Here is a 25,774-nt window from a genome sequence, read left to right as displayed (position 1 = left end):
CTCCTCAGTGTAGTCATCTTATAAGTGGCAATGCTAAATCATTCATGACCTCATGTGCTGCTTTTGGCAAGCTGCTCCCTAATTGCTCCTGTTTTTGCATCGATTCTGCGCAGCGTGGAAAAGCGAGGCTCCAACTTGCTTGTGGATTTATTGACCACCGGGTCCCTCCTCAGCTTTCACCTTCCAGGCCTCGCCCACTCTATTTTAGAGTCAGGAGCTGGGAACAGCACCTGTTTCCTCCTCTCCAAGCCTGGGCTTGGCATTTTGACGGCTCCCCCTTTCAACCAACCCAGGTGTCGGTGTTTCTGTGTTTTCCAGCTTACCATTCCTCCCCGCCCCCCCCCCCACGCATCCCTATTTCCGTGCCTGAGGGCCTGGGGAAGAGAGAAATCCGCCCTCAGACACACCAGATCCCCAGCTAGCTACCTGCTTTGGAGAGCATCAGGCGGACCGCGCGGACCCACCTGCCTCCTAAAGTTTGGGGCGTAGGGGAGCCGTGGCACGTAGCGTGGGGCTATGGCTCAGCCCGGGGGTCCGGAGCAGACCCGGGAAGATGCTGCTGGAGACGGATTCACCGACGTCATCAAGAGCCGCGCTGGTAGGACCTCGCTGTCTTGCTTTTCAGTTAGGGGTATACAGCGTAACCCGCTACTCTCCGCAGAGGCTGTGCCCTGGAAGTTAGTACAGGGTTTCGGAAAGTTGTGGCGCTGAGCGGAGGAGCAGCAGGGGGCTGTCACCGCGCCCCCGCGCGTGGGGAGGGCGGGGAACCACGCAGGGCGCGTCCGAGGGAGGAGGGGGTGCTGCTCTCCGGGGAAGCAGAAACTCAAGTTTTCCTTTTGGGCCAAATGGATATTGGTGGGGGATTTCTTTTTTCCCTAAAGAAAGCCAGTCGATATCGGTTTTATTATAGGATGGAAACTTGTTTTAAAAATTAAATATAAAGAACAAACATACCAATTTAAAATATATATATATATTGTCGTAGCCTTGGAGGAGGGAGGGCTGGGGAGGTGTGAGGAGGCATGCCTTGTCAGGGTGTGGCCAAGTGCAGGGTTAAGAAAGCTGAGAAGTTTCACTTCCCTTCATATCTGTGCTGAAGGAAAATGTCAGGGGTGACATGAAGGCTTGCATGCCTGGAGCATAACTATACGAGTTGAAAACCAGTAAAGCAGCAGGAATGAAAAGTCTGAGGTTTTTTGCAGCGCTTCCATAGTGCGCTTTCCCGCCACGTGTAAATTTCATTTGTTATGAATCTTCTGATGTTTGGTAGTCTGGCGTACATATGCAAACGCTTGTAAACTAGGATAGGTCTTTAAAGCTGTAAATGGAAGCAGCTGTTAAGCTTTCCCAAAGGATGAAGTTTCAGCTGCTTGAATCCGCTTCTCTCACCCTTGGAAATGCACCAAATTGTGGACAGCAAAATAACAGGACCATTCTAGTTTTGTTTGCATACATTGCTGACTCTTGATAGAGGACAGAGGTATTAAGTCACTGTCCAAGTGTATTTCTGAAGTGAGGTTAAAGAAAATTTCACAGTAGAAAACAAAAGTGGGTAAGAAACATAGGAGTTGGGTAAACTGCAGACCAGCAAAGAGTTCAGAAGATGGTAGAGCAGGATTTCTCTTCACAAGTAGTGTAAGTTGGTAATGATGCTTCAAGTCAAAAAGGAATGGTGCCTCTGACAATGCTTGGGAGAAATAGTTATTTCCAACTTTAAAAACCACACTTACCTTCTTTTCCTCTTCCCATTAATAACTTAACGAGCTTCTCAGATTTTAAAGGAAAGAGTGGTATACTTACTTCAATGGAATGCCCTTATCATTCAGCACCTAGGATAATAGAATCGGCTTTAAATAGTTGCCCTGAAATAATAATTTGAAAAAATACTTTGGGTAGTTTCATACATTGCTTCAAAATTGCTGTTGTTTATACATTTTATTAGATAGTAATTTGTAGCTGTGATTAACTGAAATATGCCAAAGGATATCTACTACAAATCTGTTACAGGGCATTTTGGAAAAAATGTGTTAAAGATTAATTCTACAAATAATTCTATTTATTATCGTACTACTTCTACACTTGTCAGTGCATGAGTGGAGGAAAAGATTCGCAAATATGTTCTGGAAAGTATGTGAGTTCGTGTGTTTTAGAAACGGCTAGTTTAACTCCATCTCTAAAGAAAATTCAATCTCCCTTTATATAACTTTGGATCCCATGTTAGATAATACTGTTGAGAGTCATTTTTTAAAATGCAATGACTTCATTGTTTTGGGTTTTTTTTACGTTTATGAAATTAAGCTTTTATTAGAACTCTCATTTGAAGAGTAAAAGTAATGAGCAAACTTTTATTAGAAGTTCAGGTGGGGTGAGTGATCCAACAGCTTATTTAATTTTCAAAATCTACCTGTATCTTTTTGAAAGATCATTCCCTTTAAGGGTTTAGAAGCCATTAAATAAAATATAAAATAATATTTGCTTTGAATATTTGAGTTTCTGTGACTTAATGAAACCAGGGTGGGTGGGTCTTTTTGTAATTTTTAGGTTTTGATTTTGTTCTTTTGAATTCTGAAGCATAAGGGGTGGCTGCTATTAATAAATGCTTTTTGAAGCCAATTGTTATGCACGGCAAAACGTAATGTGGTGGGTCTCACAGTGACGCCAAAAGAAGCAAACCTAAGAGCTTGTTACACTGGCAATATCTATTTCTCCCTCCTCCCTTTCTCTCTCATACATTAGTTTTGTTCTAGATCTAGTTAAATGGCAAGTGAAATTTTAGTGTGTTATTACAATGTCTCAAAGGACATAAAAATAAACTTTACATAAGATGGTTAATTATATTTTTAGTGGCACTATTGGAGATTGTTTCTTATACTGTAATAAGCAGGACTTTCTTTTGAAAATTGAGGACACAAAGATGAAGATTATAATATATATTTATACCACAAGGTTGCACTTTATTAGATTAATTTTATAGAATGGTCTTGGTTCATCATTTGATCAGCAGTCACAACAATGTGGAACTTTGAGTATCATTTATTATTTTTTCCCCAGCACAACTGCATATTCTTATCCCATTTCCACAAGGGGCAATGCTTTTATGTGGTTTGGGTTTACGTACATGGCCTCAATAATAATGTGAGTGCCACCCGTGAGAAGTCCTATGCCTTGGGTGAAAACTGTTTGTTGCTACAAAATAAAAAACTAACCCAAACCAGAACTTGCACTCTTTGAGATAACTTAAAAGGTAAAATCTCAGCATTTAAAAGCATTTCTATACAGTGTTTTACAACTGTCTTTTCTTGTTTGGATACCGAAAATATGGGCACTTGATCTCCTATTGATTGAGTATACTTTCCTGTAATTAGAAATAGCTCGATGTAACATAAACAGCCTCATGCTGTTGATCTTTTTAAACCAGATGTAAATTTAACTAGCCCTGATTTCTTTTATGATTTTTTTTTTTGTGGTTTGTATTCATTTTACATCTCCTGGCACATCTTTAGATGTTTTACTGGCACAGAATAAAACGTGAATAGTTGAGTAAAGCGTATCTATGGATTTGTGTCATGAAAGGTTTTTTAACCTCTGAAGACTGAAGTGAATTCATGTATTTTCTTTAGAACAAAATTAGCTAAGCAGTTTTTGCTAAAAAAAAAAAAGGTATAAAAAAGATTGTTCTTGGTCTGATCTTGGAGTCTGCTATAACAAGATCTTTTTGGTGACTAACTTTGCATTGGTGAACTCCAACTATGGAAGATTGTTATATCAAAACTTTGATATATTTTATTTTGCCTATCCATAGTGACTATAAAGAGCCTATTGTAAAAGACCAATATATAAAAGTTGGTCTAAGTGACTATTTTAAAATACTCTTGACTTATTTCTTTAGTACTTTAACTATCCTTATTAAAAACAAGAATACAGTGTAATTGAACTTATTTTTTCAGTTTGAGGTAATGCACTTAAATTATCCCTTCACAGTAATACGCTATTAACAATTGGATATTCTCGGAATAAACCAAGAATCAAACTTGACAAAGATATTGGGGATTTTACAAGGGAAAAAGAAGCAAGAAGACATTTTGAATAACCATTCTTTCAGAACTGCCAATTCTTTCAATTGGAAATATTTTCTTACTAGGCCATTTAAAATCTAAAGAATCACTCTGGTGATGAAACGTGTATTTATCCATCCCAGGAAAATTATATACTCATATTATCCTGAAGGAGTGGGGCAATTCATTGTACACGCTTGTACAAGACCTGTTTTGGTGCTTAAAAAATAAGACGGGTGTTAAGATTTTGTTTTGCTTTAATATATAAATATTTTTCTGAGCCCTTGCTAAGAAAATTTTAGGGAATACTTTTCATAGATAATAGCTACTAAAGTATGTTGTACTAAATTGCAAGTTGTATTTTGTTTTAGGCAATTGGTTATGACAGCCTCCCTATTGCAAAAATAGACCCAAGGACTATAAGAGTAGAGAAACTTCCATTCTCATTCTGGATTACAGATAGAGCCATGGAAATTTGTGGGACCTAAACAGGTTTTCATGCAAGTTATTTAACATTACACCAATGTTGTTTTCAAATCTATTTATTAATTTTTCTTGGATGTGATAGTGAATTCTATTCTTCAAGGAAAACATTGGGAATTTTCCTGTTGAATTCATATTGAATGCATTTGACTTGAGACTGAGAACAACTTCTAAGTTTCTACTTAAAGTTTTGCATAAAGTTGGTAGCTGCTCCCAATTTAATAAATTTAGCCAATTTATCTTGACATTCAGTAATTCTGAGGTCTACCTTCCCCTCTCTAGAAACTCTGTTCTCTATTTTAATGAAATTGAAAGTAATGTTAATGAACTCTAATGGTTTTGAGAAAGTGTAGTTAGTTATTAGGGAAATATCCAATGATGTACTGGAGCTAATTTTCACTTGCTCATGGGAGCCGATTGTGTGAATCTCTTCCTATTTCCACGTCCAGTGACATCACATTAGTCTGTTGAAATTACCATGGTGGGATTATTTATACCACAGAAATCAGCAAATGCTACTATCAGGGCTTTTTCTTTTTTTGGAGCTAGTTATTAAATATTTACCAGTGCAACGCTGGAAATATTAATGATGAGAGAAGTATAAACTTGGGAAAAAATCCATTATGTTAAGGGTGTGTATCACTTTGGTATACATTCCACTGAAAGTAACAGACAGAATAACCATCTATCCATGGCCTTCACACATTTTACGTAAGATATCTGGAGGTAGGCTTCTTCTGGCATTGGTTTGACATATCAGTGATATCAGAGCTGGTGTCTCTGTGAGTCTCTTGGCCTTTTCTTTCTGATTAGGAGTTCACAGCTAATGATGCTAAGATTGTGAAAATTTAGCTTTTATTGCCTCTAATGAATTTTGGTAAGGGAGAAGAAGACTAAGGGGGTAGAAATGGTGTTGAGGATATCCAGTCATAGGAACTGGTTTACTTCGTTCATTTCTTAACTGTTGAAGCTTTTGTCATGGTAACGCATATAGTGCTGTTTAAACACTCAGGTGCTCCTGCTGATGCAATCATGAATTTAAGTTAGGCTTGAGTCATGAGCTCTTGCTTCTCCTTTTCTTAAAACAGATGAAGGCTTTCATAGTGCATGGACTTAAATCTTTAATAGCTGTGACTCTGTGTCCCTAGTTTAGGGACTGTAAGTCACCCTTTCAATTCTGGTCTCCAGTGAAACCTGACCCGTCTAATCCCATTAACCTGACATGCTATTTTGAGGATGGGCATAATTTCACTCTGACAGATGACCACAACTGCAGGCATGCCCAAAAACAAGTATAGTGTGTACATGGGGGATGGTATAGGGCTATATTTTAATCTAAGAAAGCTGGCTGGAATGACCACATGTGAACACTTTCAGGACCTGTTTTGTCATTATAGCAATGGAAAACTGGTCCACTTGAGAAGCAATTTTTATTGTAAAATGTCCCCATCCGCCCTATCGCTTCTCCACACTCCCCTGCTCGCACTGCCCCTTCTTGTAACATACGTGAAGTACTGAGGATGAGCTGCCAACTCTGAATTTGCATTGTTTAGGGTAGGAGAGTTCTATTATCATCATGTATCTATCCTGAGGAATTGTCTTTCACTTGTTAAACCATCACAAAAGTGAGTAGAAAACAGAAAAAGACATTCTTTTTGTGGCTTGAATATATTTCAAATACAATAATTTTACATGGATGTATTCAATTTAAAGAAGTTCTGACTCAAAGCAAATAGTAACAAGGATCAAATCCATGGTATGCGTTTGCTAAAGATTAAAAGAGAACTGAATTTTAATCAAAGAGCAAAAAGAGAGACTGTAGGTTTGATCTGGTGGGGAAGCCACTGGTTGTCTATAGCTACGTCCTCTAAGTTAAAGAATATTGGTTAAGCTCTTCGGAAAATTCACAAGCAGGAATTATCATTTGTGTATGACTGGATATGGAGGCAGGAGTAACTCTGATGCTCCTGGCAGTAATTCTCTATACTGAGCAATGTGACTACCTCAGGAATTGTTCTAAAAATATGAAGGCCTAGGCCCCTCCTATAGAGCCTCTGATTTATTTTGATTGTGGGGTGTAGACCTATGTACTGAGTCTCCATCAGGAATTCTAATGAGCACCCAGTTTTGAGAAGATCTGGCTTTTTTTTTTGCCAACTTGCTTTTGGTTTTTAATCATCACAGGAACCTTCCTAGGTTGTTTGCTCTGTGGTGACTGTTGAAGATTCCTGTTTTTCCTATGATTACAGTATGTGAAAGAACATTGGCACTTCTCAATTCACAAGCTCTCAGTGATTTAGACTTACAAAGTATATATACCCTTGTCTATGCTGTTGCTCTAGGCACTCTGAAAATACCACCGAATATCTGTTGTATCTATTGTGATAAAAATCAGAGGTAAGAGGACCCGTGAATTAGAAGAATAGAGACTAGCCTAAAAATCAGGAGTAGCTGCCAGAATTTACCAGACAGTTAATAGCCTGATTAGTCATTCCTACCTAAATGTGAAATAACTTCAGTTGCATTCTTTCTAACATTCATCTGAGATAACCTACATTTCCCAGATTGGAATTTTGCATGGGGGCAGGTTGGAAGAGAGGTGTTCTTGGATGTAGAGGTCACAAATTGGCAGATGACAGGGAAAATTAAGCCCAAGGGTATGTTTTGTTGGACATGTAGTGTCAGAAAAGGACGGAGGAGTCCTTGGAGTATATACCTTTAGAGCCCCAATACTCCCTATAATTTTGGAGCAATATGTAACACTACTCTTGGATGTATTTCTTAACTCACATTTCCTGCTTGAACCCAGAAGGCATTCTTTTGTTTCACCAATTTTGGAGCTTAGAAGAAGAATATACACACTTGACCTTATGATGATGATGTAGGAGATTTGAGGAGAAAATAAAAGTGGCAAAAGGGACTTGATAAAATTTAGGATTCTGATATATATAGGTAGTTTTAATGTAGTCAAAGACAATTGTGTGTGTGTGTGTGGTTTTTTTTTTTTTTTTTTGCATTGTTCCTGTAATCACTACACCAAAAAAAGAGAGGGGGAGTAACTTCTCCTCTCTCCTATTTCTTTCTTCTATTTCCTTCCTCTCTTAACCTTCCCATTTCCTTCTTAAAACCTGTTGTCACTCCTCTCAGAACTAAAGGTCATGCCATCAATACTGTAGTACAATTAAATTACAATACAAATACACTCCTTTGGAATAGCTTCGTCCCTTTGCCACAATTTTGTAGCATTAGGCCCATGGGGAAATACGTTCCAAGTTTCATTATGCCAACTTTCAATTAAATTTTCAGATAAATCTTGTACAAATTTTGGACTGCTTGCTCTTTATTTTACAACATAACTGCTATGTTTAAAAATTTTGACTCACTTAAAATTAGGTTTATAGGTTGATACAGGGACTATCTGCTATAATTACTAGAAATATCCAGGACAGATATCTTATTTCTCTACTGCAGTGGTTCTCAAACTTGTGTGCATCAGAATTCTCTAGAGGGCTTGTTCAAGCGCAGATCCATTTGCCTTGCCCTCAGTTTGATTCAGAAGTTGTCGAGTGAAACCTGAGAATTTGCATTTCTCACAGATTCCCAAGTGCTGCTGATTCTGCTGTTCTAAGGACCACATTTTGAGAAACATTGCTCTATTATAAAGTTAGGAAGGAATTAGTGAGCAATTGCTGATCACTGGTTAGTAGAAACATGTAGGAGTGGGTGATTCTTTGTTCCAGGAAACAAGGTATAAGATTATTTAGAGCTGCTGGAGATGGAGTTGTTCCTACTGGTATATATCCCTGTGACGTTAATATGAGTGGCCACTTAATACCTTCTGGCTTAACCTCTGCCTGTGCATTGAAAGGAGAAGGCCAAGGCAGTTGAAATGACTGAAAACATCTATAGACATAAGTTCTTGTTAACTGGAACTTTATCATAAATTCTATGTATCCTTTGTATGTCTTTTCCTTTTAAAATACTATTTAATTAAAACGGCTACAACTAATTTTATATGATGTGTATGTGTGTGTATTTGATGTCACAGATGAACAGGTGATAGTACAGATGGCCCAAGTTCTTGGTTATTTGCCCACACCAAGTATGTTCCCTAGCTTTTCTGCTTTACCAGGAGTGTAGCAGACACCCCTCCACCCATGTCCCCCAAACACGCACTTAGCCACTAAAGGTAGATAACTATAGAATATATTTTTTAACAAATCCTAAATTCTTCAAAAGAAATAGCACCAATCAAAATTATTTTAACTAATATTTTACTGTCTACCACAGTATGTCAAAATTTTCTCCTTAAATTCTTCATTAAATTGTCCTGCTGTTGAACTTGAACAGTTTTCCAGCTTATACTTCATCGAACACTTTTTCCATGTGCTATTAATACTATTTGATGGCCAAATAAGTTTGGGACACATGGGTTAAATAAAGTTAACAAATTTTGTAATGCCTAATTTCTGAGAAATTTTGTTAAGCTTAAGTGCATGATATAAACTTCAAGAGAAGACTAGAGTTTTCCAAATCTATTTTATCAGGGACTTTTTGAGAAGCATTTTGTGGATTATTGTTTCATGGAACTCAATTTGGGAAAGAGAAAATAGCAAGCATAGGTATGTATGAATTAGAATATATCAACCCGTTGACCCATTGGTTTATTCCAGCTGACTTGTCTGTCCAATTTGAAATACTCTTTCCTTCCACACTGCTCACTGCTTTCTCTAACAGGCTATAAGGCCTTAGTCCCTGATGACAATCATCCCAGTTATAAGGGAATCATTCTGATTTTTTTTAATGGCATACAATTTTTGTAATGATTTGTAGAGAATGTTCTATAAAAAGTTAACAGAATATAACTAAAATAAAAATCAGATAAATGACCCTCATCTAAACTGTTAACATTGTGACGTGTGTGAGCATGTATATATTTACACATGTATGCATGTACACAGACACAAGGTATAATTAATATATATGCATTCTATATAATCAGGATAAAAGTAATTTGTATTTCTATGATACATAAGTAAGTGTGGTAAGACAGACATATGTGAGTATAAACATAATGTTCATACTATTTTCTAATATGATTGTATTACATTGATGTACAGAATAAACATATCGCCACATTATTATGTTTTCTTTGATAATGCTCACGTCAGTCAGATGTGGGTGGCACATTAGAATCACCAGCGTGGGATCCAAACAGGGCTACTCATACCCCCAGAGTCTTTGAAATTACTGTAAAATATATTGTGGGGAGAGTTGGAGGTGAGATCTTACATCCACCCATAAAAAGATGTTTTTCATTAAAATATCTCATAAATGTGTTTTATACCCTGATTTGGCTACATAATTATGTGAATCATTTAAATCTTAAGAGTCTGTTTCACAAAGACAGACAGACAGGGACTGGATTAGTTCCTGGTCATTCAGAGATATGTATAGAAGAGAATATTTAAATAGATATAAAAGATTGTGCAAAATGAAACTTAGTGGATGAGAAGAAGGAATATATACCAGCCTTGGTATGTGGCATCAGAAAGACAGAAAATTAAGGGGAAGAAGTCTAAACTCTGCAATATATTGAACAAAGATGTCTAACTGGAATAAGCATTGGGTAAGGGTGCAGATGAAGTAGTGCTTAAGGTGGACTGATGAAGAATGCTTGATAGGGAGGTGGGACTATTGAGTCTGTCAAGTGGTTTGAACTGCAGGATACTTTGATCATTACATACATTTTAATAAGATAGCAATGTGAATTTGAGAATTGACCTGAAAATGTGAAAAATAAAACAAATTCTATAACTCTGATATCTTGCTCCTGATACAAAAATGTTATTAATTCCATTCTTCTGTCTATATATTATGACATTAAATAAACATTTATATTAAAATTAAGATGATTTGACAATATTTGCCTTGGCCAAAGTCATATATAATGTAAACTACCTTATATTATTAGTTAACATATATTAATCACCATAAAATCCCAATGCATTCTCTAAGTTTATGCTTGGCGGATTACTGAGGTCATGTAATCATAAGTTTGGGAATGGGCTGGTTTTGAATTACAAATGGAAATTCTTATGAAGAACATTTCCAAAATAAACCCCATGAGAAAATGCATTATTAATTATAGCTAGTCAAATGTGAGAAACGCTTACTTTTTCGTTTCATAGAAATATGTTTCATAAGAGAATAACTATTATATTCTCTAACATTTTAAGTCAAAAACAATTTGGTTCAGGGTAATGGTCATATTACAGATATTTCTTAAAGATTTGGATTAAACTTATAGATAAACAACTCAGTTTACTCATTGAATCAAAACAGTGGCGATATATTTTTTAAAAATATTGATGTGTCCTGGACAAATCAGGTTAAAAAGCAATTAAAAATCTGTGTGTTGGATATACTTTAATTCGATATAGGAAGATAATATAGGGTATGCTAATATCCAAAATAAATCATGCTCTTATTTTGTGTTTTCTTCCTGTTCCTAAGTACCAAAACCTAAATGAAACTGCCATTTGGTAGTAGTAATTATTTTTCAGGCAAAATAAATCAGTGTCTCCAATTCACTCTAGTGCAATTTCTCCAATTTTTCCATCCCTTCTAATAGTAGAAAATGTTTACGTTAAAACCAATGAGGAAATTGCTTTCGAGATGTCCGTGGGAATTTTGAGAAAAGGAACAGAAACTTTCATTTTTAATTAAACCAGATTAGTCTGTGAAAATCATAATTACTGATAGTTATACTTTTGCCAGTGTTTATGAAATATATAACTAAATTAACACATGATAAGAGTCCTCTGAAATATTCTCCTAAATGACACGAAGTTATCTATTCAATGAATTTTTATTCTTGGCAACTTAGTACAATTGTAGATTTTTTTTTCTCTGTCAAGGCTATGTTTTTTCACATGAAGACAGATTTTCATCTGTTTTTTCACTGAAACCTGGAGAATGCACAGTAAGTTGTGGACTTATATCACATGCTCATACTATTACAAGCTTACATCTATTTTAGAGTGAAAGTTGATATGCTGAGAAGACTGCTTAAACCCCAGTGATATCAATTAACTAGTAAACTTCGAAGTCTTCCTCCTTATTCCCACCAACTTGCCGCTAAGAAATGCTGCTTCCCCTACATCCCTTGAAAAAAATGCCTATTGTCTCTTGTCTTTTGTTCTGAAATGTTATTTCCATATTCCTACTTTCCCATGCTTGCTTTTTCCCATCTTATTTCTTTCACGTACTTTTTACCTTCTTAAACCCACACTAAAATACTACTGGAGTGTTCTTTGATTCTTAGTAAAGTTTGAGTTAATATGAGTTCAGAGGTCCTATTTGCAGGAGTAGAACGGCATGACCTTAAGGCAGGATAACACTGAGGTTTCAGCACATAGTGCTCAAAAACATCAATAAATAAGGCGCTATTGAAAATTCATGGTATGCCTCTTACCAAACTGAGACAAACATATTTCCAACACGATGTTGCAGAAGTAACTCCAAACTAGGAATCTGGGGATCTGGCAGGTCTGTGTTCTAATTTGATTCTACTGTTTAACTCATTGATTTTAGCAAACATCGGAACCATGCCTTTCTCAACTCAAAATGAGTTTATGATGTGCCTAAAAGTGAAACAATCTTTGGGAGCCTGGGTGCAATGGATGTGGGCAAAGGGGATGGAAAGAGAAAAACAAAATAAATACTCAAGTGAAGCTTTTTGAAAAGGGAATGGGCGATGCCAGCATGGTACAAGCACAGACTATAGCATGATGTAACAGTGGAATAGGATGCAGATCAAGTTCTTTTTTTAAAGGAGTTTTGGCAAAGATGAAATAGTGCCCTCTTGAGGATAATTTAAAGGCCTGCCTTTTCGGAAGCAAGGTAGAAAAAACTATGAAGGGACTTAGGAAATATCTTGTGTTTTGTGCAAAGTAAACTCAATGTAGTAGATGCCGTGATGGCTTGCCCGGGTCCCCCTTCACAGAAGGACGTTTGGCCCAAGGTGATGAAGTGCTGCTGGTAGACAGCCTTTGGCCCTTAGCCCTTTCAGTGATTGCCTCAGCTGCGAAGTACCTTGGGTCACGCCACTCTCTTGGGTTGACTTCATTCAGAGACTGATCTATGAGGGAATGTGAAGGCCCTTTCGTCTCCGACAAATTTGAGACCACTCTGTAGAGCCACTCTAGCTCCAGAGCTTCCTTAGGGTTTGCAGAAGCTGCTGTGGGGCTGACAGCAGGTAGCGGGTTTCTCTCTGTCCACTCCTGCTTCTTTCCTCTTCTCTCTATTGGTGTTGAACCCAAGGGCACTCCTGAATGAACACCCTAAACTCCCTTTCAGAGTTGTATTCTCAGTGAACCAAACCTGCAATAATAAAAAAAAATAAAATAAAATGAATCAGTTGTGTATTCATAAATTAACTTAATTTGTGTGTAAAATAAATGAACTTTAGGCCTGAGACAAAACATAGAAAGTAGATTTTACTAAGAAGTTTGATATTCTGGTTTGTACCAGAGCAGTCCATTGTATGCTTTGCTATCAGGTGAATCACTATTATGACACAGATGAAATGGTAAGTTTGGATGGTATAGCATCATATTGCACATGGTTATTACCATTTATGTTTCCTTATAGACCTAGGATTGACCCTTGCCTTCTAAAAGCATTTCCTTACTGAATGTTTCCTAGATTGGGAGGTTTCTGATCATCAAGAGACTCTATATATAGAATCCACATCACTCTCTATAGGGGCTTATTAAACGACCACCTTTTTAATTCTTTCCCATGCCACCTTTCAAACCATTTATTTGTTTCATTATGTACCACTATCTTTAAAATTTTTTAAATAGTAGCAGATCTGCATTTTAATTAGGTATAATCTACTTTTAAAGTCAGTTGAAAAATTTTCTAGGATGAAACATCTGTAATATCCAAAGGTGTCTGGCCTAGGGCAGAAAAAGTGGGAGTGCACATCTGTATTATTGCCATCATCAGAAAATGAAGTCCTATTAAAAACATGTTCATAATGCACTCTACTCTCTAGGAAGCAAAAGTTTATATCCTGGAAAACTGCTAGCATTTCTTATAGGCAATAAAAGTTTCATGACAGCCCAGACCTTCGATATTAAGCATATGCTCAGCTATCTTAAAAATGTTATTACTGATTAATCTATAGTTATAAATAACTTTCATTGGCCCTGCTTGCCTAAATAAATATGGTAATTTACGGTTTGTGTTGTTTCATACAAATATGGCCCTCTGCTTTTTGTCTAAAAGTGAAGTTATTCTTGCATGCCATAAAGTTTTACAATAATGAATATTGAAATAGGATGAAGTACCCAGAAGTAGAAACATCACTAAGAAATGCCTCATCTTTAAATGTTAATCCTAACTGCTAAACATAATATGATGTAAAACATTAGCATATTTCTTAAATCATACTAAGTAAGTTGACATTAAAAGGTAAAATAATACAACTCTTTACGAAATGAAATATTTTTTCATTATTTGGTCAAATTGCCAAGCTTAAAATAAGACAAAATAATCCTTCTGGGGCCGGCCCCATGGCCAAGCAGTTAAGTTCCTGTGCTCTGCCTTGGCAGCCTGGGGTTTCGCCGGTTTGGATCCCAGGTGCGGACGTGGCACCACTCATCAGGCCATGCTGAGGCAGCGTCCCACATAGTACAACCAGAGGCACTCACAGCTAGAATATATACAACTATATACTGGGGAGCTTTGGGGGAAAGAAGAAGAAGAAGAAGAAAAAGATTGGCAACATTTGTTAGCTCAGGTGCCAATCTAAAAAAAAAAAAAATTCCACAAAAAATGAATTTGATGTGAAAGGCAATCATAACTAGAGCATGAATAAAAATCAAGAAAATACAAAGAATTACCGAGTTTTGCTTTGTTAAAAAATACTTAAGATAAATTGCATTTTATTGCATGGTCAGCAAACATTGAAAAGTCATGTGCAAAGTACAAAAAGCTGCTGATGCAAGAAGGTTCTCTGAAGATTTTTTATAGTGATAAATATATATATTCAATTTTTATTTATGCAATACAATACAGTCATAAAAGCAATCGATAGATTTCAAATTCGTCAACAAAATTGGTGATGAATCAACATGTAACATTGTGTGTGTGTGTAAAGAGTGCAACATCAAGTGTGTGTGTGGGGGAGACCGGAAGTAATTTTGGACAATCTATAGGTAGTGAGGTTATAAGTGCTGCAATACTCTTTTCTCCTCTGGTCTGTGAGTAGTTTCAATTTTGAAAGAAATATGAATTATTTCTCTACTATTAAGAAATTAAAAAATAATTTTTATGCTTCAAATGTAACCTCCTTTCTTTTAGAGATGTGTGGTTTGTAGTGGAGATAAAGCCATACCAAGAGCTGAACCCTATGAGTGGAAGCCCACCTTTGGGGCTTAAACTCTAATGAGGTGAAGAACGTACCACACATTCTCCAGCAAGTCATGGAGGATTCTCAGAAGTGTTACCATGTGGGAATTTTTCCCCTACATTTCTCCAGAAATGTATATGTTTTTCTGAGTCTTAAATCATGAGAAAAATCATAAGATTTGGAAATCTGTCTATGGGGGACATGTATTATAATCCACCTGAGAGAATTAAAGTTTAAAAATGAATTTAAAAAGTTACATATTTGAAAGATAAAAATCCAGCAAGAGTAGGAAACCGACTCTCAGAGTCAAAAGGTAAGGCTGACATTTCTGGGAACCAGGATGAGAACGTACGTAGAAGTGTGGTCACCATCTAATCAGTCAGTCTTTCAGCTATTGCTATGCTCTAAGTGTGTGTGTGTGTGTGTATCTGTCTGCTGCTAATGAGTCATTCTTGCAAATAAAGAGTTTATACGCATAGTATACTTTAGAAATCGAATGAGTCATGTTCCAAGAAATAATGAGTTTGGGAACAAATAGGTCCTCACATTGGCAATTTTAACACATGATTCTGTGTAGCGATGTTAACTTTGCTAGGAAGCCTTGAATATTAGCTATTCAAATACTAAATACCATTCACTGACGTTTTCCAATGCTTTAATATTCGCTATCCGCTATATTTCTTTGTAAACTTAATATTTTTAAATGTATTAATCATTTGTTTTATGTAACCCTACCAAGTAAAGAGAATGTAGAGCGTTGGAAGGCTGTTAGGAGTAATTGATAATATTAAGTTTTTGAACATTCCAGGGAATTCTGATTTCTCGTTCTCAGCTTCTAAAGGTTAATGTCTGCTGTGAATTTGGAAACTTTCAACCCGCAAAAATGGTGTTGTGAATAGAGAGCAAGGTGGTAATCACCACACCCTGTGACATCATTTCACACATATACTGCATAGTCTATGACTTCTGCTTTCTGTTAATACTATTTCAGTCTGTGGTACATAAAATTGTTTCATTACACATTAAATCACTAATTTTAAACGACTGAACTTGATGCATGAGTTATAATATTTGCTTTTCTCTGGTTCTTAAACTTTTGGAGTATGATGTATTGTGGTAGACTGTCAGTCAGGTGTTTTGGTTCAAAAACCTATATGCCCTTTACACTAACACATGCTGTTGGATTTTATTAAAATAACATGGGAGGTTAAAATTAGTACTACAGGGTTAGGTTGAGTGCTGGGGAGAGCAGATAATGAGTTGTAATTTTTAGGGGCAAAAAATGTTTCCGCAATTATCTAAAATGGTTTAGTAAGCCTTGGACTTTGGACTGTGTGACTCTATAGCAGTAAAATGGAAACATTTCTAACTTCAGGTATAGACAGCACTGAGTATAGTTGGAAAATAAAGTTTTCATGTCTGCCATCTTAGATTTACTTGTAAAATTCGTAAAATTAGTGTGTTAGAAATATATTTTTGACAATTCATAAAGGAAATCAAAATACATGTGGCTTCAAAATGATGTCGCCTAGTTCTATTTCAGCATGTGGCCCATGTTGTCCAGAGAAAGGCAATGTATTTAATCACAGGGTAAAATTTAGGGTTTATGATGCAGACAAAATTGTTCCATCTCCCACCAGCTAAGATATCCTGTGTCCTTTCCCTTTCTTACTAGCAGAGGTTTTAGTGTTGTATGTGTATTTTGGGGATCCACACAATGTGGTGATTTACTTAGGCCCGATTTCCCTCATTCACTGAATTTCATCCTTCCATAAGAAATAAAACTCCTTAATTTTAACCCTGTTTATTTTGAATTGCATCCCTTCTACTTCTGCTTAGCATATCTCCAGTTAAGGTTTTCAGGGTAATTGTGGTTATCACAATTACCATGTCTGATGGTTAACAAAAGTTGGGCAGTCATAGAGATGGCTGCTAAATTTGTATGAATATCAACATACTTCTTTAGGAAATAAATAGCATTAAACATACATTTAAATATTATTATTCATATTCATAGTAGGATTATTCATAATCGCTAAAACGTGGCAGCAACCTAAGTGGCTATTGATGGATGAATGGATAAGCAAAATGTAATACAGACAATGGAATATTATTTAGCCGTAAAAAGGAAGGAAATTCTGACACATGCTGCAAAATGGATGAACCTTGAGGACGGTATGCAAAGTGAAATAAGCCAGTCACAAAAAGACACATGCTGCGTGATTCCACTTATATGATGTACCTAGAGTAGTCAAAATCACAGAGACCAAAAGTAGAATGATGATTGCCAGGGCCTGAGGGGGAGGAGGTGTTGGGGAAGAAGAATTATTCTTCTCCCTCTAGGTCCTTCTGGCTGGTCTAAGAATTAAATTGACAGGAGACAGGATAACAGGAGAAAATCAAAGTTTAATAATATGTATTCATGGAAGAAACCCAGGAAAACTGAGTAACCAAAGTGGCAGAAGCTGCTGCTTGAAATACTGTCTTCAGCTAAGGACAAAGGAGGATGTTGGGGGTAGTGGTTTGGGACTTCAAAGGGGCGGAAGGCAATTCACATGGAGATGGAAAAGCAGATATTTGATAAACAAATGTTTACCATGCCTTGTAAAGACAATGAGAGATGGAGAGGACTTTAATTGAAAGGTCATTGTTAGGTTCCTTCCAGGCTATCACACCTAGTTTCTATTATACCGTAGTTATCTTAGGATATTAGCTCCTTCCCAGAACAGGTCTTCTGTCTTAAATTCTTTTAGGCAGTTAGGGAGAAGGTCAAAGTTTCTTTCAGAGCCTTTTTTCTTTAGTCAAGCCGGAGTCACATTTTGGGGTGGCAAAGTCTGCTCCCCCACAGAGGTAATGGAAAATTATTTAATAGGGATAGAGTTTCAGTTTTGCAAGATGAAAAGAGTTTTGAAAATGGATACTAGTGATGGCTACACAATGTGAATGTACGGAATGCTACTGAACTATAGACTTAAAAATGGTTAAGACTGTTTTATTTTGCGTATTTTGCCACAATAGAAAGTTTAAAAATTATAACATAATAAAGCATTATTTTTTCACCTACCTAAAAGTTTGCCTTTTAAATACAAAATTGAGCAAAAACTGAACTAGATGATTTTTGAAGTAGCTGTTTTCTCTTGTTAACTGTCAGTACTGAAAATTGCAAAAATCTGTAATTAATCTGGTGATGAAGCGATTTAAAAGTTTTGTAGCACTGTGAAGATCCGGTTTAACACTTTTAGAGTAAGAATCTATACCCTATGTCAGGCCAAGAGTATACTTCTCATTTCTGTGATAATGTGACTGTTTGGAAATCACAGAAGTACTTGTCTCCTGAATTTGAGCCGTGTTGTGGGGTAGCTTCGTTTGTTTTGTTAAACTCGGATTTATCCTTCGAGGCAGCACAGCAGCTTTTGCAGGTACAGAAATGGTCTTTGTATTTAAATGTGCTGCCTAGAACACACTCCCATCTGTTTTCTGTAGTTTACACAAAGCATTAGTTCATTTCCAGGGGTTCAAAAATTCTACTTCTAAAGGTTAAATTCACACACAGAGAAGCCCAGTGGGATTAGAATTCCTATTTTAGAAAATGCGTGTCCTTTTGCACTGTGAACATGTCTTGCTATCTCTGCATTATCTGGCTGAAGAGCCATTACACTGGCACTTCTTTTCTCTATAAACTTGTTGCCATCTTCGTCCTGATGTGATAGCACAAAAAGATGAGCAAGTCCCAGGACTAAGAATGAAGACATCTGGAGCTTATGATAAGGAAACTACTTGAACATAGGAGTTCTGTGCATCTTTCTTTTTCCAGGTCCCTTTACCATTTCTAGACTTGCTGAAATCTTCACTATTAAAAATGACTTGTTACTTGGGAAACTGTGAGCCTACTTTATAGCTACAGATAGGGTAATTACACTTACCAAATATTATAGGATAAATTTAATTTTAAATGTTTTTCTCAACTGTCAGACCATGCATCTGGATCTGGAGTTTGGAAAATAGTTTTCCTGTAGCTGAACAGTGCTATTTAAGCTTTGATAGTCAGATCTTAGGCTTAAATGAAAGCTTGCCACTTGTGTTTCTACATAGTTAAATATTAGTATAAATAATTGTTTCATTATAATTTTTGTGTGCTTGTTACTTTACATTACAAACTTGAGAGTAAAAGCTTTCTATAGCTGAGGAAGTTATAATTGTTTCATTATAATTTTTGTGTGCTTGTTACTTTACATTAAAAACTTGACAGTAAAATCTTTCTATAGCTGAGGAAGTTATTGTTTCATTATAATTTTTGTGTGCTTGTTACTTTACATTAAAAACTTGAGAGTAAAAGCTTTCTATAGCTGAGGAAGCTACGTCCCACTTATGAGGAAATTCCCTGAGATGCCTTGATCAGAGAATAGTGGCTTAGGAAGTACTCAGTGAACGCAATTTACTTTCGACGATTGTTTTCCTGCCACCTTGGCCCAAGTCGAAGTAAATTTTTGTCTACAGAGTAGAGCTGCATGAGCAAATTGTGACTCATTGCTTCTCACATTGCTGATGAATTGATATCAGTGGTCATCTATGCCGGGCATATATTGAAAAACAAATAGTTTTGAACCTCTTGAGGACAAAGGCAAATACAATTTTCCTAAACCGCTAAAAGCGAAATTAAATATATGAACTCATAGTTATTGAGAAATGATGATTTCATACTGAGTTATTAGGAGAAAATCTGTACAGATCTAGACTTCAAAAATAGTCAAGTAAAAATGCAAAACGCTTAAAATAGGCCAGATTTTCCCACTAAAGGAAATAGTTCACATAATATGTATGTATTTGGTATTGGCTTTGTCACAGAGTAAGAAGTAGAGGAAAAGGACCAAGGTAAAAATATTGCCTTGGTCATAGGCCATTGAATTATTTTGTTTTAGGAAAGATTAACTACAAAATTCTGAACTATATTGTAGCAGTTCTGTGGAATCATAAACTTGAAAATGTTATGTTTACCTTAATTGTAAGGCAATATTTTAGGAAGACTACTTTTTAAAATAAGATTGGTGCTTATTTTATTTTGTGAGGAAGCATGGAAGTTAGATAGTGGCCATAACCTCAAAAGGAGAAGAAAGGAATTGGATTTATGATGATCTCTTTATGGATATAACTTTTATTCTCAGTGTCCTGAAATGTCATGATTTTCTGCCTTGGAGTCGCTTTCTTTCTACTCATTGTGCTGGACCCTCTGGGCCCCTTTCACTCTACAAGCTTATGCTGTTAGTAAACTCATGGCAATATTCTTATATTTTTTTAGTAAATTTCCTGCCCTGCATTTTCCCCTTTCATTCTGAAATTCTATTATTGGATAATTATGCCTGCATATATTCTCTAATTTTCTGATCTTCTCTGCTGTTTTCCATCTGTCTTTTTATGTTACATCCTGAGTGGCATCTGCATATTAACCTCTGAATATTTCTATTGATTTTGTCTTTCTTATTTTTGCTATCATATATGTAATATACAAGAAGTATTTCAGCTTTCTCAACATTACTTTTTATAGTCTCGTGTTTTTTTCTATTATGCAATATCTTATATCTCTGGGCTTTATTATAAATAATTTTAAAGCATTCTTCAATTTTTACATTCTTTTCTATAAATATATTTACTCTTCATTTGATTTGAGATTTGATCATTCTTTCAAGTTGAGACTCTCTTCAAATACCTGGTTTTCTTTACCTTCCAATTTAGGCTTAAGACACAGAGACTAAAATGTTAACTAGCATCTCCATATATGTGGGCAGGTCTTGTCAACAGATCTGCTTTACTGTAGAGGATTGGGTGTAGTTCCAGCTCATTCCCCAGGAGGTCCCCAAATGTCTGTACATTGAGGTCTTTTTCTGTTGGGACATCTGTTTACTCGGAGGGAGACCTTCTGGTTTCCTGCTTGCTGCTAGATGTTGTGGATATAAATCTGGCTGCCAGAGTTGAAGCGGGAAAGGAGACGAGTAGTTTCACCATTCAGTATCATTTATATCTTTCTCCCATCTTCAATTCAATACCTCTCCCTTTCCCTCAAGTGATCCTCTCTGGGTCAACATATCCAGAGAAGTAACCTTCTGTCTTCTGTTGATGTGGGTGCGGGTAGAAAAGAGATCTGAGACTGAACTAATCCTAAGACACACTTCCAGTCGTCTTTTCAACCTCGTCCAGTCATGTCCATGGTTTCAGAGGTACAAGTTCCCTCAAATACCTGAGAATCCTTTGGTGCAAATTAGTTTTATTGCAGCTGTCTTCTCTTAGTTTCTCATAGTGCCTCCTTGTCAAATGAATTATTATTTTTCTACTCTCCCTTGATAATTCTATTAAATTACTTTTTGGCTCCCAAGATTTTGTTTATCTTATTATGTTTTCTCTTTTTCTATTCTTTTTGTCTTTACATCCTTTTGAATATTTGTCATGTTTTCTCCTTTACCAGCAATGTAATCAGGTTTAGGGAAAGCTGTTAGACATGTATGTTCAATTGGAAATGTTTAAATCAAAACTCAGTTTATATTATTTTCAACCTTTTAGTTGTAGAGTCAATTTGATATTCAGATGCTCATTTTCTTATTTTGTGTTTCCCTTGGAAGATTAAGTGTATGATGGGGGAAATCTAAACTTTTTGCCCTATGATATTATCACATTTGGGAGAATTTCTAAATGTTCTTTCATTCTCTTCGTTACTGCATTTATTTTTTATTCACCGAAGGGCAGTGGTGTAAAGAAATCCAAATTATGGGTAATCTGAATACAATTCTCATTTCACTCTGATTTGGTTATGCAGCATTTGCCATGTGTTGCCATGGGTTTGTGTGGTATGAAAATTCACAAACATGATTAAACATCGTATTAGCCTTGCAATCTGTATTTCTTTGTCCATTTTTCATGCAGTGTCCAAGTTTTTCAGCCTTGGGGGACATCCTGCATTCAATATCCAAATTAAAAGGACTCCAGCTGTCTGCCCTCTAGCCATATGATTGCAGGAAGTCTCCTTTCTATCTCTTATTAGCTTACTCACCCTTAGTAATTCTAAGACATACCCAGGGTTCTAACAAATCCATCTTGCTTGTTGCTTGTCACATCTTTTCCAGCCTGCTGGTCCAAGCTTCACAGTTGACCATATTTTTTCCTCCTTGTAAATGTATCTCTAGACTGCTGTGCTTTTCCCCAAAAAATGCTTTCTTTCTAGCATGAACACAGACTCTTGCTTTCTGCACATTATTGGTAACACCAGGCTGTAATGTTTGCTGAAGATTCAAGAATAACTGAAAGTAATAGCAACATGGGGTAAATGTATAATGTGAGATATGAGACAGTTCTGTTGCCAAAGTCATTTGGCCATACCCTATCACCAAGGGCTCTCCTCTTAGTCTTCAGTATCCTGTTGCTGATGCCCGCTCTCTCCTTTCGTATTTGGAGTTCTTGGATTTCTGCGATTATGGAGATAAAATAATAGTTTTCTCTGTTTTCAGCCAACGGAAACAAATGATTCAGTTTACAGTTTTTCACCAATGAAATCTTCAGTTGGAAGTAGTCCATGTTAGGTTACTTGTCCTATGTCCACAGTCATTCCTGTGTTGGTATATAGGAATTTAAGTTGGACATCTGAGTGACCAAGAGGTATCAAGGTGAAACCTCCCAGCACAAGGAAAGCATCTCTCCAAAGATAGATTTCAGTATTTGTCTTTCAGCATTAAATTAATAGTCAAAATAGCAAGAATCTCTTTAAATGATGCTCTGTCCCTGATGCGTGTCAAATAGACCCACCATTTGATAACCTTCATTCCCTTCTTATAAATAGCTTTCACATTGTTGTCTTAATAATTTGTCAGGTACTTTTCATAGCACTTTACCAACGTTAATTTATGTAATCATCACATATTATACGATGGAAATACTATTGTTTTTTCTTCCCAATTTGCAGAGAAATAAGTGGGGCATAGAGTAAATGAATCATTTATTTAAGATCTCACAGCCATTAAGTCATAGAGCCAGGATTCAAACTCAGGCAGTCAAAGCCTGTGCTCTTAACTACTTGTGCATAGTTTCTTTCCCTACCCTAGAAGATCCTAGTTGATAGGTGAGCATGTTTCAGGTGACCCACCTATGGGCAAGAAACCCAAAGATGTGGGTTAAAGATCATTAAAGATCAGATCATTAAGACCTCATGGACCAAGTGTCTCAAGATCGTAGAGCTCATCAGAAGATGAAAGGAACAAAGAGTAAAGGTTTCTGTAGTTGGAGCTACTGCACTACTTCTCTTGATGTTTCTCCCCTTCCCAACTTCCATGTCATCATATGTGGGTAGCTAAATATTGTAGTGGGAAGAAGCGGAAATTGGAATGGAACTTTGAAATGCTCCAGGGAGGAGGTGGTTTTGTTGTTGTTCTTTGCTTAATTGTTTTGACGTATGCAAGTCTTAGGAAGGTATTTCTACCGTTGTAGCTCTTGTCTGTGGCTGATTGACAAGAGACCTGCAAAATATCCAAAGTTCTTGCAAGCTAAATCTGTCTGTGTCTTGTTTGAAATTTTCCTAGGGACTCCCAAACGGCATGAACTATTGAAAAGGGTACTGGTAACTGGTGTCAAAAATGTAAGCCTCTTAAAGTTAAATATTAGAATGTATGGATGATCATTAGATAATTGTTGATCAGAACCAGAGAAAGTTTCAGGTAAAATTCGGAAGAGGTGCAGAATAAAACTAGAGGTGAGGTACTTGTATGTTCAGACCACCCTGTTAGAGAATAACTGTTTACCTTCTGCTTGTATGTTGATCTTAGTTTATGAGTAATCAAGACGGGGAGCTCATTCAGTTCTTTTGAAAAATGTGGCTTCATAAATTATTTAGCGTATTTACCCAGATATCATGTAGCTTAAAATTAGATTTAATTCTCTCAAGCATTCCATGTATAACTGTCATGCATTTTGTAGAACTAAAATGTGCACAATTAAATCAGACACAGGAATCTCTAATGTCACCTTCACTGGTTAATGCCACTCTATACTTCTAGTATTGCCCAGTAATATTGGTGGATAACAAAATGAAAAGATACACCCATATTAGTTATGGTTGCACTATTGTGTAGATAACAGAAACATCATATAATGAATATTATATGAACATTTTTCTAAAATATACAAATAATACATAGAGCAGATCACCTTTGTCATATTGAAATAAAAATAAATGCAAATACAGCATAGTGATTTACTCAGTTGCGGTTAGTTTTTCAAAAGCTACAAGATCAAGATATTACGCATTAGTCTCCATATAGATTACTTATTTTGTCCCTTCACTCTACTACGTTTTCTACTTTTCTATTTTACTCTATTTAATTAAAACATTGTTCTTCCAGGCATTTTGTATCTTTTCCTTTGTTTTATATCATGATTAAAATCCCTGACTACGTTTGCATTCTTGTTACATCCTTATTTTAAGGAGCTAGCATTAACTTGTAGATCAGGTGTGGACCCGGAGCTCCAGTGTATTTCTCTAAAGTTGGGAATTTATGCAAACTAGAACCAAGGAGTCTCCTAAGTAATTTTCTCTACCAAGGAGATAAATGAAGAACTGATAGAGGACATTGTGTTACTTCCCTGGTGTTGAGTAAAGCTAAAGTCTATTTTAATGCAATAAATTGAGTTTGCAAAACCACAATATTTGATCTTAGAAGCAACTACTCTATCATCTTGATGCTTTTCCTGTCTCTATTTGCAGCTTCTAGCATTATTCTTCCCACTTAAGGATGTACTTAAATCTTTCTTTCACACACACACACAATCAGAACATTCTTATACAAAAGACTTTTATTCCTTCGTATTTCCAGTATCCCAGCCCCATATATTTGCCTTTGATAATTTGCAAATGTGTTCAAAGATTTATGCACAACCTGCACTTGGTAGTTTCTCTCTATATATTTGAATTCTGAGTCTGAACACTGTGAAAGGGCTAGCTCATACAAACAGAAATTATCCTTGGCTATAAGGAGAAATTGCCTGCTCAACTCATTTTGGTCCCCAGGACATTGAACTCAAATGTCAGGTCTCGAATGTAATGCTTGAAATAACGTTTGAAAATCAGTGCTTAATAGGGAAAACTAAATGTTTTGTGGAGGAGAACCAAAACCATACTGAACTAACTACCACTGAACTAAATCAACCACATCTTGTTTTCTATCTTTTTGTTGTAGATAAATATATACAGCTGTTTTAGTTAGAATTGTGGGAGTGTATGAAATAGAAACCAACCCAAAGTTGCTTGAGCTGTATGTCCATTTCTCATTTCTACTCACAGCATACCTGCTTTTTGTCAGCATATGAATTTTCTCTGAGTCCCATAACAGAAAAGTAGTGCCCTTCCTGCAGCTCTCGTGTTTGCATGTTACACGTCCAGCAAGGCACAGAGACTCTTTGCAAACTTAGGCCTGTTTAAAATTGCACAGAGAGTATCAGATTGGCCCACCTTTTGTCAGGTATCCAGATAGGGTCTGATAATCTCTGGCCAAGGGAGTAGGTACCCATCTGTGTGAGTTGGAGAAAAATAAATCATGCTTGTTGGCTGGCAGAACCCCCAAAGCACATCTAATTAATAGTAAATTTGAAAAATACAGATGTGACATTGGCATGTTTATTGCGCTAATTAACAATCGCTTCTTACTGACCGTTAGTGAAATTCTTAGAGCTGTTTCTCTTCCAGATTTCTGTTTCTTTTATTTTCCTTGTTTAACACGCATTCCTCATTAATGCTTTTGCTTCTTCCACTAGCCGTTGTAGTTCTATTACTTTCTGCAAG

The 25,774-nt window shown here is 36.3% G+C and overlaps 1 protein-coding gene across 7 annotated transcripts in view; it reads left to right on the top strand.

Annotated features, from left to right (window-relative positions):
• Positions 1-266: 266 nt before the first annotated feature.
• DMD (dystrophin) overlaps positions 267-25,774 on the top strand; it is a 2,265,680-nt gene continuing 2,240,172 nt past the window's right edge. For 6 of the 7 annotated variants that reach the window (XM_070503127.1, XM_070503123.1, XM_070503121.1 and 3 more), the window contains exon 1: positions 267-598. In XM_070503127.1, the coding sequence (XP_070359228.1) occupies positions 517-598 (82 nt within the window). In that variant the 5' untranslated portion in view covers positions 267-516. The remainder of the gene's footprint in view (positions 599-25,774) is intronic. The other variant, XM_070503126.1, reaches the window with a different exon arrangement.

Source organism: Equus asinus, chromosome X (genome assembly GCF_041296235.1).
Source record: "Equus asinus isolate D_3611 breed Donkey chromosome X, EquAss-T2T_v2, whole genome shotgun sequence".
In the NCBI taxonomy this organism is placed as follows: domain Eukaryota; kingdom Metazoa; phylum Chordata; class Mammalia; order Perissodactyla; family Equidae; genus Equus; species Equus asinus.
The sequence above is the reverse complement of the archived record's forward strand: the minus strand, read 5'-3'. Positions and strand labels throughout refer to the sequence as shown.